The sequence below is a fragment of the Paramormyrops kingsleyae genome, chromosome 1 (genome assembly GCF_048594095.1).
Source record: "Paramormyrops kingsleyae isolate MSU_618 chromosome 1, PKINGS_0.4, whole genome shotgun sequence".
Taxonomy (NCBI): Eukaryota; Metazoa; Chordata; class Actinopteri; order Osteoglossiformes; family Mormyridae; genus Paramormyrops; species Paramormyrops kingsleyae.
In genome coordinates, this window is record NC_132797.1 from 75,191,129 (window position 1) to 75,205,817 (window position 14,689).

The 14,689-nt window shown below is 48.9% G+C and overlaps 1 protein-coding gene across 1 annotated transcript in view; it reads left to right on the forward strand.

The window, feature by feature from the left end:
- Positions 1 to 14,689, forward strand: part of oca2 (oculocutaneous albinism II) — a 59,844-nt gene that overhangs the window by 19,501 nt on the left and 25,654 nt on the right. The window contains exons 10-14 of the mRNA XM_072699380.1: positions 2,383 to 2,454; positions 3,217 to 3,282; positions 5,018 to 5,074; positions 8,878 to 9,002; positions 10,139 to 10,277. Of these exons, the coding sequence (XP_072555481.1) occupies positions 2,383 to 2,454; positions 3,217 to 3,282; positions 5,018 to 5,074; positions 8,878 to 9,002; positions 10,139 to 10,277 (459 nt within the window). The remainder of the gene's footprint in view (positions 1 to 2,382; positions 2,455 to 3,216; positions 3,283 to 5,017; positions 5,075 to 8,877; positions 9,003 to 10,138; positions 10,278 to 14,689) is intronic.

Sequence of the window (14,689 nt, forward strand, 5' to 3'; positions counted from 1 at the left end):
GGAACATTCCCTGCCTGTTGTAAACAGGCGTGCTTCACATGTCACCAACCATCATCTAGAAAGGTTCAGGGTGCTGTCTATTGGCATATGACCAGTGTGAATATTTGCTTCGGCTTCGAAGGAACAAAATGTATGAACGCAAAGTCCTTTAGGAGAGTAACAGTCATGATGGGCAGGGGGGTATGGCGGGGGGGGGGGGGGGGGGGGGGGACTGCTGTCACCCATCTCTCAATGGAGCGCTCCACTCAACTGGCCTTCTCACCCTCCTCAGTGTTAATAAGGCACCTCCACAGATGTCAACTACCCACTTTAATTGGATGTTGTAGTAGGAAATGGTTCTCGTTCAAAGCGGCTGCCTCCCTACCCATAAATCATAAGTCTCCGTAAGCTGTCCTCCAGCCTGCTGGGGCTGTTCAGGTCCCCATTCTTAGTCCCCACCTGTATCCTGAGTAGCCAGCACTCGCCCATGCTGCTCTGAGCCTGGTCCGGACGGGCGATTAGGACAGATGGACTGCTGTGTTGATGTGCCATGCAGTAGTTGTACCGGTACCTGGGATGAAGTGGAAGATAAGGTTAGCGCGCCGCAGAGTGAGTGTCCTCCTGGTGGCGTGAGAGAGCCGGACTCAAGGGCGGAGTGACTCTGCTCTCTGCCTCATTCACACATGCAGGCTGCTGGGTTGCATCTTTAATGTTCTTAATATCTGAGTGTCTAGATATTTATTGCTGTGAAAAATGCATGAATGGGAGATGCGTATTACATTAACAATAACTGACAGCATAATCTCACCTAAAAAAAACACAAATAGAACAATGTTATTCTCTTTCTTTTGCAAAGTCGCATTTTGAGCGTGTCACAGGGGGCTCACCTTAGTTTAATTCTTATTGCTCCTTTTGTGCGATGTGAACCTGTGGCCCTGTCCCCCCCCCCCTGGACCGAGCTGTAGATGGGTCGTGACAGTCAGGTTGAAGAGCTGCTTTTCAAAGTGCCAGGCTTTACAGGTTCCAATCTCCGAACGGCAAACTCCAAACGTAATGGCCTGCAGTCAGTGGACTAATGATAGGGTGAGTTCTGGCTGAGGCTCTTTGTAAGGCCATGAGTTCACTGTGCTTCACCTACGGGGGTGTAAATGAGTGCGTGGCTGCCTTCCTCCTCGGCCAGGAAATTGTTGTTCACTAAGGGGTTGCAAAGGTGCCTGTGCCTCGCGTTTACCGTATATTTTGAATGTCGCCATCTGCCTGTTGGGATCCGTGTCTAATAGTGATGAATGGACCTGCAGACCTGGCTTTCGTTAGTGCGAGACCAGCGCCTAATTGTAGCCTTGGCGGAGGTCGTCTTTATGCTGGACCTCGACTCCAACTGCTCAAGCCGCTTAATGGGCCGGGGAGCTTAATGTGGAATGACGGCTGCACCTTCAGGCGGGGGTCAGGCACTGCGGAAAGGACACTGCATGCGTTTTACACTGCAGGTGCTGGTATTCGATGGCAGGATGGGGATAAAGAATAGAACGATTTTGTTGCACAGCCCAGTAGCAGAGAAGGTGGTGGACACTGGGCCACCATGACGGGGGGCAACCGCAAATTTACCAAGGGGGAGCCCCTTCCCTCTGGTTGGCAAATTTTACAGAGAGGGACCACTGTTGCCCCCCCTCCCCGCTGTGGAGCCCCTCCTCTGCCCCAGGGGGTTAGGGTATGAAGCGGAGATGTCTGAGTGCTGTAAGAATCGTGGAGGAGAGCTGGAGCTCTTGCCGTGCGAGGGTGGTACTGCTGGTCGTTTAACGTTAAGATCAACTGTATTGGTCCCAGGGGGAACTTCTGATGCGTACAGCAGTGAAGTACATGGAGCACAGACAGCACACATGCAGTGCAAACACAGCACACATGCAGTGCAAACACAGCACACACAGTGTGAACAAATGTAAAAGTACGCTAATATCCTGAAAGACAGAATATTGTAATATTACAGAAATGCACATTTAAGGACATCGTTAATAATAAATTAGCAGACGGTATGTGTCCAAAAACAGATAGCAGCAGACTTTTACTCTCGCAAAGCGGGCAGCCTCCTGGCGTGCTGTGGCAGGGGGCAGGGAGTGGCACGTCGGGAGGAGTTGTGGTGGTATCTGATCAGGTAGGAAGATCCCCAGTAGTGCTTCTGAGCACATCCTGGTGAAATGTGCTCCAGGATAGCGCCCCCCTGTGGTGGGTGGGTGCAGTTGTCCTCTGCTGCTGCCTCCCGTGCGCTCAGGGGGAGTACTGGGATGATATTTCTGGATGTGATTCTGTGGTGTGTTTGGGACTCTACCCCCCCCGGCCCCCCACCCCCCGGAGTGATGCGAGATGGCAGTTTGCTCTTAACGCCTCCTCCGCTGTGTCGCCCCTCAGATTGTGCACCGGACGCTGGCGGCCATGCTGGGATCGCTGGCGGCCTTGGCAGCTCTCGCCGTCATCGGAGATGTAAGCTTCTCAGCTCCTGTCATTAGCTCATTAAACACAGTGATCAGTGGCGGCAGGTGGCTGGAAAAATTGATCAGGTAGCAAGATAATAAATGTAACTTACTGCAATAGTGACTTTTTACAAAGAAAATGTGTTTTATATGTTGGTAACATTTTTGTCGTGAATTTTACTTTACTTTTTCATAATTTTACCTCAAAAATAGAGGAGGTACCTTGATGGACCTGCAGTATGTCTTTGCCGGGGAGGTGGGGGGTGGTGGTGGAATTATGGGGATCAGGGGTAACTTCTGCTGGGCAGTAAGGCCCATGTAAGAGTAAGTAACAGAGTATTAGTAATGTAACAGTGTTAGTAATGTAATTGTGTTAGTAATGTAACTGTATTAGTATTAGTAATGTAACTGTATTAGTAATGTAACTGTATTAGTATTAGTAATGTAACTCCCTAGGCCATCTCCCTAGACGACTTGGCAGTTTGCTTAACACCTTCATTAGTCTAAGGGGCCCTGCGCTGCCTCTGCTGCTGATTTCCCAGAATTCCTGAGTGATGCCTCCTGAGATATGAGTTTACAATAGCAGCGTCGAGCAGAATTTGCCGTTTTGGCAGGTGGTTGCCGTTGGCGACGGTGCCCCGGGCAGTTAGCTGCAGTCATTCGTGTTCTGGGGGCTTTGGCTCCACATGAGGGGTCTAATGGATGTTTAATGGTGAACAAGGGGCCCAGAGCGACCCTGAGCTTCTGTCTTCCTGCCCTGCCCCACCCTCAGAGGCCCAGTCTGATCACGGTGGTGGAGTGGATTGATTATGAAACACTGGCGCTGCTGTTCGGCATGGTAATTATCTGACGGCTTATTTATCTGTCTGCCTGAATCTCTGTCTGCATTTGTATATGTTTGAAATGTATGTGAATGTCTGTCTGTGTCAGTGGGCCTGCCTGCCTGTCTGTCTGTGTCAGTGGGCTTGCCTGCCTGTCTGTCTCTGTGTGTTAGTGGGCCTGCCTGCCTGTCTGTCTGTGTCAGTGGGCCTGCCTGCCTATCTGTCTCTGTGTGTTAGTGGGCCTGCCTGTCTGTCTGTGTCAGTGGGCCTGCCTGTCTGTGTCAGTGAGCCTGCCTGCCTGCCTGCCTGCCTGTCTGTGTCAGTGAGCCTGTCTGTCTGTCTGTGTCAGTGGGCCTGCCTGTCTGTCTGTGTATCTCTGTCTGTCTGAGTCAGTGAGCCTGCCTGCCTGCCTGTCTGTGTCAGTGAGCCTGCCTGTCTGTGTCAGTGAGCCTGCCTGCCTGTCTGTGTCAGTGAGCCTGCCTGCCTGTCTGTCTGTCTGTCTGCCTGTCTGTGTCAGTGAGCCTGCCTGTCTGTGTCAGTGAGCCTGCCTGTCTGTGTCAGTGAGCCTGCCTGCCTGCCTGCCTGCCTGTCTGTCTGTCTGTCTTTCTGCCTGTCTGTGTCAGTGAGCCTGCCTGTCTGTGTCAGTGAGCCTGCCTGTGTCAGTGAGCCTGCCTGTCTGTGTCAGTGAGCCTGCCTGTCTGTGTCAGTGAGCCTGCCTGCCTGCCTGTCTGTCTGTCTGCCTGTCTGTGTCAGTGAGCCTGCCTGTCTGTGTCAGTGAGCCTGCCTGTCTGTGTCAGTGAGCCTGCCTGCCTGCCTGTCTGTCTGTCTGCCTGTCTGTGTCAGTGAGCCTGCCTGTCTGTGTCAGTGAGCCTGCCTGCCTGCCTGCCTGCCTGTCTGTCTGTCTGCCTGTCTGTGTCAGTGAGCCTGCCTGCCTGCCTGCCTGCCTGTCTGTCTGTCTGCCTGTCTGTGTCAGTGAGCCTGCCTGTCTGTCTGGCTAAATCAATTAATCAATCTGTCTTTTCTAAATCTGACAGTCTGCTGTTATTACTCGCCACGCCCACCTGCCCGCTCGGCATTGTCGTAGTGTTAAGATCTTGCTGTGTTCTGAGCATATCTCCATGGAAACGAACTTCTTACGAGCACTTTTGATGGAGTGTGCCGGCAACTAGGGGGGGAAAGTCATTATCAGGGAGGAAAATGTAACAAAGAGCGAGGAGATGGTGGTGAGCACGACGATTTGTGGGGAAGGTGTTTTGGCATGAGGTACGGGGATCCTGTTATCACCCTGTCATCGCAAAGAGCGCCCCCTGGGTGTGGGTAATTGGAAGTAACATAATTCACGTTTCAGTGCGTCTGGAAAAATCGTAAATGCTTTTGGAGTTAACCTATTATTCTCAGATACTTTGTTAATGAACGGAATACATAAATGTTTAGTCCTTTGTTTGCCTATAAATAGAGCTTAGTGTGGGTTTTAAATTTGTTAAAACGCAGCCTGGAGCAGAAACTTCCTGAGCAGTGTGAGAGCAATCCTTACCGATGAATGAATAAGGGGCCGAGGCCCAGTAAATATGGGCAGGCTAGTCCTGTAACAAACTGGTTTTTGCTCCTTTTCGAGTTTTCGCTCCTTTATAGATTGGTGTCTCTAAATTTGCTCCCATGTGTCCTGTGACTTGGTGCTGATGAGTTCTGTTGACAGGTCAGCTATGTTCATATTCATCTGTAAAAATTCTGGCCTGTTTCCTTTTCCCGCAGATGGTTTTGGTGGCCATCTTTTCTGAAACGGGATTCTTCGATTACTGTGCCGTGAAGGTGAGTCGGCGGGGGGGGGGCTATCCTTGCTGTACTCAGTAGGTAAGCATGTGTCTGCTTCACAGGCACCATTTTCCTTGGAAAACCTTGAGTTTATTGCCAAAAATTTCCACCACCCCCCCACCCTCCCCATCCAAACCTTAAGAGCTCCTAGAAATGAACAAGACTCTCCAAAGAGAGAGAGCTGTTAGCATTTCTGGAGGAAAGTTAATAGATTTTTACGAGACATTGGCCTTCCTGACACCGTGGACATTTGGGGAAGGGGGGGAGCTCAAGGTTTGCGTGAAAACTCCAAACGTCCTTCAAATATAGTAAGCCTCAAAATGATGAAATTCGGAAGGCGTCATGCTGGCCTGGGGCCGAGGAGAGGGGAGGGCCTGCTTCAGCGCTGTCTGCTACTACTGAATGAAGGCTGCGCTACATGAGCCCAACCTCCTGTTCAGGCAGTCAGTCATTGGTCATTCGAGAGCCGAGGTCTGCAGGCGATTTGGCGCTATATTCACGCCAGCCAATGGCTGCTTCACCATTTACCTTTACCTTCAAAATATTTCCTCTCAAATAACTGCAGCCCGGACACTGGAGAGAATGGAAAATGTAGCGCATTAGGTATTCCAGCTTGTGGTTTTGTGAAAACAGCCACACCGCTGATCATATTTTGTAATCGACTGGTTTTAGACCCTCTTTGAAAATTTCTCCAAATCAGATTTAATAACTCCGCTTTTATTTTCATTGCCAAATCACCCATTTCAGGTGTATGGAATTTCTGTCTCTCTATTAAGACTATGCATGCTCATTAAAACACATGCTGTTAAAGAAATCTACCTATCAGAATATATTTTGACTTGGGGGCATCAAAAATAATTTTCATGAGAATTTCCTTCTAGCGGTGCAGTGAAAGGATCCTGGTGATTTGTTGGGAAGTATGTTCATATGCACGGTGTATTGGTCTCATTTATATAGTCTATGAAGTGGTATCTGCCTAACACACTGTCTGTCTGTGACTCTTAAGCCAGGTCAGCCGCTGGTAGATTGAACTGGCTCATCTTCTAATGTTTAATCAGTAGCACCTTATGAATTGTCTGTTTCGATATGACTCTATTGCAGTCTCTTCCTTTTCTTGGTCTGTATCCATTTTGCCAATCAGTGTGATAATTTGAGTGGAACATGACTGTGAATATGGTCCTTGGTTTTGCTGGATCACCTCTGTATTTGATCCCAGGTTCCCATCCACACATTTGACTTTAACTTCATGTGAAGTACGTGACTCGGAAAGCTCCCCAAATCCGATGGCGTGCCGGTCTGGATGTTGCTGTTTTGCAGGCCGCTCTCGATTTGAGTGATACGAGTTTCTCAGGCTTCCTGATTAGCTGCAGGTGATTTCAGGAAGATGGGGGGGCGTCTCCCATCTGTGGCGTCAGTCTGCCTTTCGAGATGACAGTTAATTAGGTGCCCTCGTATTTTGGATATATTATCTGCATTTTCAGTGGCAAGATCTGAGCTCTCGTTGGACTAAGCTTGTATAGCTTTGTATCAGAGTTAAATGACAAATATTGACTAAAATTGCCTATTAAGGAAAGCATTGTTTGAAGTGACAGTCATTTTTCTGTTTTTCCTCCCGTCGCTGGTCTGTTTTCCTTTAAATTTTTCCTTTGTATGCTTATTTATTAGTTTAGAGGAAAACACTCTTTCTAACACTGAAGTCTGGCTAAAATGATCAATTTAACATGATCCAGGAACGGCACCTTAAAAGATTGAAATATGAATCCTGACAAAGTCTGCTTTCGGATATTAGGAATGTATCATAAACTAAATAACATAATCATAAACAGCAAAGTAACAATAACCATTAACCAAAGCTAAATATGTTAAAGGTAACGGAGAAAAAAGACAAACTGTCATTTTTGACAATTTTAGAATCAAATGCTAATATTGCGACAGGTGCAAGACATTCAGGGAAATAATCTTGTGATTTTACACCAAGTTCCTACTCAAGAAACATTTTTCTAGGTTGTTAAAATTAGTGCTCACACTTAAAAAACAGCTAGAAGCTTTTATTGAAAAGGTACAGATGATGCATTACCTTTACAAGCCTGAGAAGAGAAGTTGATATACGTATCTTTAGCTAAAGGAGTTGTGGCGTATCAACAGTGTATAAAGATTAATTTCAGAAGTGATGTAAGTACTCATGCGTACAGATTTTTTTTGCAGTAAGGGTCTGTACCATGATCGGCTGCCAGTTCTGGGATAAGCACCATGATCGGCTGCCAGTTCTGGGATAAGCACCATGATCGGCTGCCAGTTCTGGGATAAGCACCATGATCGGCTGCCAGTTCTGGGATAAGCACCATGATCGGCTGCCAGTTCTGGGATAAGCACCATGATCGGCTGCCAGTTCTGGGATAAGCACCATGATCGGCTGCCAGTTCTGGGATAAGCACCATGATCGGCTGCCAGTTCTGGGATAAGCACCATGATCGGCTGCCAGTTCTGGGATAAGCACCATGATCGGCTGCCAGTTCTGGGATAAGCACCATGATCGGCTGCCAGTTCTGGGATAAGCACCATGATCGGCTGCCAGTTCTGGGATAAGCACCATGATCGGCTGCCAGTTCTGGGATAAGCACCATGATCGGCTGCCAGTTCTGGGATAAGCACCATGATCGGCTGCCAGTTCTGGGATAAGCACCATGATCGGCTGCCAGTTCTGGGATAAGCACCATGATCGGCTGCCAGTTCTGGGATAAGCACCTCACTCAAACTGCTTCTGTAAATATGTCAGCTGAGAAGATCATCATGTCTGCAGCACAGATTGGCTCGGCTGCCGTTTTCCCATCCGAAGCTTATGAGCGGCATAGCACTGATTGGGGAAAAAAAATTGACTGAGAAATTTTAAAAAATACGAAAGCAAAACAAGAAAAAATTACTTCCGGAAGCCAAGAGGCATTAATTAAGGACTAGGGATTCATTTAAATTGCATGTGGAGGAGAGTGATGAGCTACTGGCTGTACGTGTGGCCTGCCGGGAGCTGGTCTCGCTGCGGACGCACATCCATCCTGCCCCCCCCACGCTGATGAGGGAGTGACTGAGCTGCTGACCTTGGGCCGGGCTGCTGGGATCGCTCTCGCCCCTTTGTAGATTGCTGTCTCTTTAATCATGGCGGAGTGCTAACACAGAGCTTCCCCCCCCCGCCCCCCCACGCCCGCTGTGTCATTGGGTAAATTTATGACCGTGTTTCAGCGCTCGGAGGACATCACTCCTGTACCTGGGGCTCGAATCAGGCTGATTCCTTACCTGTTATGTGACTGTAAATGAGCGATTTGCTGTGAGAACGGCCTCAGGAACCTTCTGGAACGTCTCTCTGTTTTTAAATAGTGACTGTCATTGTTGGTGTCATGTTCACTATTCAGATCTGTCATTTGTGTATGGAATTTTGGCAATTTTAGGGGGGGGGGAGCTGAACACCTTTGACACACTTGATTTTGTCCTCTTTTGTATGTATGGATTTTGTCTTTAAATCATGTGGTTATGAGCTTGTGTGTGTTTCTTTTGGGATGTCCGGTTATCCTCCATAGCTTATGTGGACTGGTGTGTCTAAGGTGCCTGGTTCTCGTGTGTGTGGCCCTTTGCTTGCTGGGATTGTCCCTAAGGTCACTTTAATCCTGAATCGGATCTGGGTCATGTGATGCAGATGCATGGCTGATTAACTGATAATCATTAAAATAACCAAATTATGATATTGTAGCCCCAGTTGCAGGACTGCATTTGAGCATGAGCATTGCATGTGCCTGTTCTCCCCCAATGAGGCCTACCACCTGTCCAGAGGAAGGGTTTGGCCGATGATCACCATCCTCTGCCTCATTGCTGCTATCCTGTCTGCTTTCCTGGACAATGTCACCACCATGATGCTCTTCACCCCTGTCACCATAAGGTACGTGTTGGAGTCGGCGATGGACGACAAGGCTTGATATTATCTGCTGCTCTGTTGCCGATTGACTCCGCCCCCTCCACATCTACCGCGCTATACTCGTGTTCCTAGGGACGTCTTGTGGTCTCCGCTGCTTCCGTGACGTTTCCAGGCTTCTCGCTGTAGACTGAGACTCAGTCCGCCGTCTATCCGTCTTGAAGCTGTCTCTATTCCTAGACCATTTACCATTTGCAGAATTCTGCTGTTCTTTTGCCGCTGGCCTGAATTGCTCTTTGGTTCTAATTAGAGGATCTGTGTTCTGCAGAACGTTGTGTGATTCCTATGTTACACAGCTCTGGTGGACTGCTCCCTTTGTAGGGATCTGCATACCTTTGGACAGCTGCTCTGCCTGCCGCCATTTTTAATGTTCAGCTTATTGAACCCCATGTCTGTCTATGTATCCAGACACATCTCAGTTTGAGATGATTTTGATGAACATTTTCATTCAAGGTTTTTGGGTGTATAAATGTGTAGAGAGATGATCTGGTTAATATAGCGTGAGCTTTGTGTAGCTTCCCAGTAAAGCTGACTGGTGCTAACCTGTCTTATCGAACAGGATTAGAATGCACTGTTTGATTGGAGGAAGATCGCTTTCATGCTGTAAGTAGCCAACAGAAACATTCCTTTGAACAGATGAATTGCTCCGTGTAATTCTGCCTCCTCCAACACAAAAGATTAACCTGAAAAGGCTGTTTTTCTCAGAGCAGTATTTCATCAGCTTGTTGAATACTTTTTTTTTTGGTGACAGAAACCAGGTCAGCTTGACAAGCCCCCCCTGGTGGAATGCAGAGGTCAGTGAGGGTCTGGGTGATACATAGCCGGTTATTAGATGAAGCCTCAGAAAAACTCTCCACACCTGGCCGTCTCTGGCCTTTCTAAGCCACAAAAACTGCTGCTGCTGCAGGTGCAGGAAGCTCTGGGTTGTGCCAGTCATACGTCTTTATTTCTATGGTTCGCTGTTTGTTTCGTAGCTGTCCCTGACTGCCCATGGAACTTTCTGGAATGTTTTAAAAGGATTGAATCAGGGTTTAACTTCCACCCACCTTTCTCATAAAGCCGCAGGGTTTTCCTCACTCTCTTTGCGCCTCCTTCTCCTGCAGGTTGTGTGAGGTGCTTAATCTGGACCCCAGACATGTCCTGATTGCAGAAGTGATCTTCACCAACATCGGAGGAGCAGCCACGGCCGTCGGCGACCCGCCCAATGTCATCATCGTCTCAAACCAGGACCTGCGCAAGACGGTATGCAATTTTCAGCCCTCTGCTCAAAACGGCCGCTTTTGCTGACATGTGCACTGAGATTGGAGTGCTGTAGGTCTCACAGGAATAGTCGGTGGTAATGGCGTCTCTGTTGGGCTGTGAAATGAGTACTGATATACAAGACATGATGAATGTTGCTCTGCTTAAATGAGGGGTTAGAATCCAATAAATATTAATTTCTAATACTCTCAGGACACGGTGTGCTATGGAGAACTCGCTGTCGGTATTTTCTACCCCTGTAAATGTGTCCGTGGGGTAACTGAGTCACCCCCACTCGTGTAGAAGTTAATTTATGTTAGCCGGCTCAAGAAAGTTACTCCTGTTTCCAGCGTGGAACAAACAGCCAGAGGCCTAGAAACTGGGGGGGTCGGGGGGATATATAATTTTAATTCATTCATACTCTCTAAATAGACCTTTGTATTTAAATGATTGAGATACATCCCCCTAGTGTCAAACACCCACTAGGCCACTGTTTCTCAAACTCTGTCCTGTCTGTCTGGCAGGGAGCTGAGATGGAGCAAAAACGTGGACCTTCTGTCACCGTGGGCTGGGTCGAGAAACACAAAATAGCTACATCTTGCTCTAACAGGAACATGAACATGCTGATCACCTCGTTTTAGTCCAAATGTGTCCTGGTTTGAGACATTGGACCTGCGGGGTCAGATGGGACGGATATCTTGGTATCAGCATATGGTGATGAGCGTAGTCTGCAGACTCGCCTGTTCCTCCTTAAGGGCTTCCCATGGCAGTCAGCATACTGCATGCAGCATTGGCTCACTGGGTGATTTTTGTATTTCCATGTAAGACAGCAGATGGGAGCTGAAGGAACAGCAAAGACGTGCTTGGGAATGGGATGCTTCTACAGATCAGGGCGTGTTGTGGTATCCCCCCCCCCCCCCCCCAAGGCAGCCTGCTCTGAACGCCAAATCAGGCCGTGTTGTGGTGCCCCCCCCCCCAAGGCAGCCTGCTCTGAACGCCAGCAGGACTTTCACTGGGGCTCCGGGTTTCACTGAGCAGCATGCTGGTCCTGATTTCTACATGTGGCTCTCTGGCGGGACCAGAATGAAGCTTCTGCTGTTGGTAAAGGAAATAGATGAGAATCACATGTCAGCTGTGTTTCATAAACATTAAAAGCTTTTGAGGGGCTTGGGTCTGACTTTTGATTTAAAGGCCCGTTTCTGCCACCCCGGGCCACAGAGGAAATCTCTGGCATGTAAAGCCTCTGCTGCCTGCTTCCTGTGAACGGCCGTGTCGCGGCCCTGCCCCCCGCTGCCTCCGCCTTATCACGCCTGATTGTCCCCACTGCGGCCGGGATTTGGACGGTCTGGCTTTAATATCCGGCCTCCGCTGGGGACACACGTCGGCGTGCGTGACAGCTGCCCGTGGAATGTGTGCCTCCCTTGGCAGCTGCGGCTGCCTCCGCGTCCGAGAGATGGGGGGAGAAAAGCCGGCTGGGGGGCTGATTGTAGTGAGCTGCAGATGGGCTTTGGCACAGACTGTGCCTGTTTGTTTGTCGCTGCATCCATATGGTCAAGGAGTCGTGTTAAATCAGCCTTGATGCTTCTCCCACTCTCCACCAGGGGGAGCTGCTGTCTGAGTTACACCCAGCTGCTATCTGAGTTACACCCAGAAGGCTCCCCAGCTGTGTGCGTGGGACACAGGCACTGCTGACCTTAGCGATTTAGGCACTTTGTTATATTCTGACATCCCTGTTCTAGTGCGGAATCAGGGATGAGAGCAGAGTGTAACTGGTGCCACTAAAAACTCCACATTCGACGGTGAAGTTTGCACATATAGCCTTACTATATACTTAATACACATTTTTTATTTTTTTTGTTTTTTTGCCACATGTTAAAGAGGTCAGATGCAAATGCTGACAAACTTTAACAGCAGCTGCTGTTGTCTGCGTCAGACTCCGAGTGAAAGTCGGTTTCTCTGCAGTGCGGATCGCTTTCCTGCTGCCAGACGCATGGAGGTTGGAGCAGGATGCTGCCTCCGTGATCAAACCTGGCCGCTCGCTTCCGAGAATTAGTGACGCGACCACGATGGGAACACCGAGTCACGGGGCGTCCCCCGCAAGTCCCTCCCGTCTGCCATGGTTTGGAGGGTGTCAGATCCTGCGCCTGCCATGTGGTGGGGGGGGGAATTGAAGCCAGCTCTCCAATTGGGCAGAGAGCCAGGGCATTAGGGAGACAAACACCAGCGTTACCACTTGATGATAAAATTCTGACTAACATGCGTTCCTGGCCAGAACAGCATATGTGGAAAGTAAAATGGAAACTACCATAAACAGCCAGAGTGCCAGGACCTTCTGCTTAATAACGATCCCTCTTCAGCAGTAATAACTTCCTCGCCAGTCGGGCCCCAGAGCCCCTTTCTACATATTTGACTTTAAGTCTCCAGTGTGCCTGCAGTTTGCGTCCATTACTGACACTGGGTGTCCAGCACCAACGCTGTGAGCCCAGAGAGTGTTATAACCATAATGTACGGGGGTGTCCCGGTTTAACCCCTGCTGGGCCGCTTTCTGTAGGTTTAGCTGATCCCAAAGCGGTGGCTGGGAGGGGGGTGAATCAGCTGACCGTGAATGAACTTTGGTGATGTCTGGCTCTTTTCAAGCCTTCAGTAATTCAGGGATTCTTTTTGAATCATGGACAGTGCTTTTGTTTTTCACGGGGGGGGGGGGATGTGTATGGAAGGTGTACCAGGTGAGAATAACAGTGATAATCTCTTCATCCAATGAGCTTCGATCAGCCGTCCTGGTAACAAACAAAGCATAAAAGTGTTCATAAATGGGTAATTAAATGGAAAATATCATATTCTATGGCTTAATGAAAATCATTATACCAATATGTGTTACATAATTAGAGTGCCGTGTTTTCAACAGAATGCAAACAAGAAATGAATGTTAAGTTTCCGGCTTGGAACAAAACGTCTTTTTTTTTCCCCTCTTCTCCTCAACAGAGAGCCGCCCTGCTTGGTATGGGAATGGCGCTCGGTCTCTGTGCTGCGTGGGTGTATGTCGCGAGCCAGCCGTTTGTCAGTTTGTCACATATTTATGGTTGCCGGGCGACACGAATGTAGTGGAGGTCCCAGGATTTCACAGTGTTGCTTTTGGGCAAGTTCTGATTGTTGAGGGTTTGGTCGCTGGCTCAGTCAGAGCTATATTTACGCTAAACTATTTAGCCGACTTATCTGTCCAAAGCAGCGTAGTAGAGAGGCAGGTAATACATCACAATCATACGGCTGTCAAGGAGCCAGCTGGGTACAAGTGCTACTGGGCTGCGCGTCCAATGAGAGGCCAGTGACAAGTGCCGGTTAGCACTGGAGCAAGAGCGGCTAGGTAAGATCTGAACACCAGAATTAGAATTTGGTGATCAGTGTTGCCACACAGTTCACAACAACGAAATGTGTCCTCTGCATTTAACCCATATGTGACTTCGTGACGTAGCAGGGGGCAGCTAATTCAACGCTTGGGGTCGGTACCTTGCTCAGGATACCTCAGTGGTGCCTTGCTGGTCGGGGATTCGAACTACAAGTGTGCTTCCCTAACCATGAAGCCACCACTGCCCATCAGAAGGTCTGTTCAGACCGAAACACCATGATGGCTAAATGATCTGTGGTGCTTTATCCATTTTGATGTCCATACTGAACTGGGCTACAGCATTTTCTGGGAGTGCGAGCGGGTAACCTGGTGGTGGTGGGCTCACAGTGTGCCGGGTCATCACATCAGAAGTCAGGCGTGTTATCTCCGCTGTGATTGGTTGTCACCTCAAGCTCATGCCTGCCGACACCTGGACGCTGGCTTTTTCTCAGTATGTGTACTTGACCGTACTTGTGTTCTCGCGTACGTGTTTTATGTCATCTTCCATTGCTGAAAACCAGTTCAAATACTCAAGAAGAGAAGTACAGAGGACAGTAAAAATCCCTGGATGTTGTTCTTGCCCCGCCCCCAAATAACAAGGATACATCAGTTGCATCCTCACCAAACGAAAACAATCCCATGATTCACTGCATCTCAAGTTCGTCTTGCCAAGACCAAAAGTACAATCTTTGCGTTCTTGGCATTGAGAAGCACCTACTGTTTCTCGGCTTATGCTGGGAGTTAGTGTGTGATCAGGCTGATGGGGGAGGTACTCTTAGGTCAGGAAGTCATGTCCCCCCCAGGCTCCCCGCAGGTCTCTATGCAGGGGGCAGTACATTTGGCAGGTGTATTTGGCAGCGTCGGGCTTGGTGTGAATGAGCTTGGTGCTAGATTGACCCAACTGGTGTGAGCAACATGGAAGTCAGGCCTCATGTGATCAGTTGTTAGCCAATGTTTGCCACATGCCATGTGTCATCTGTCATCTTAATGAGCAATTGCCTGGTTCACTGTCTCTCCCAAAGCTTTGTAGTTT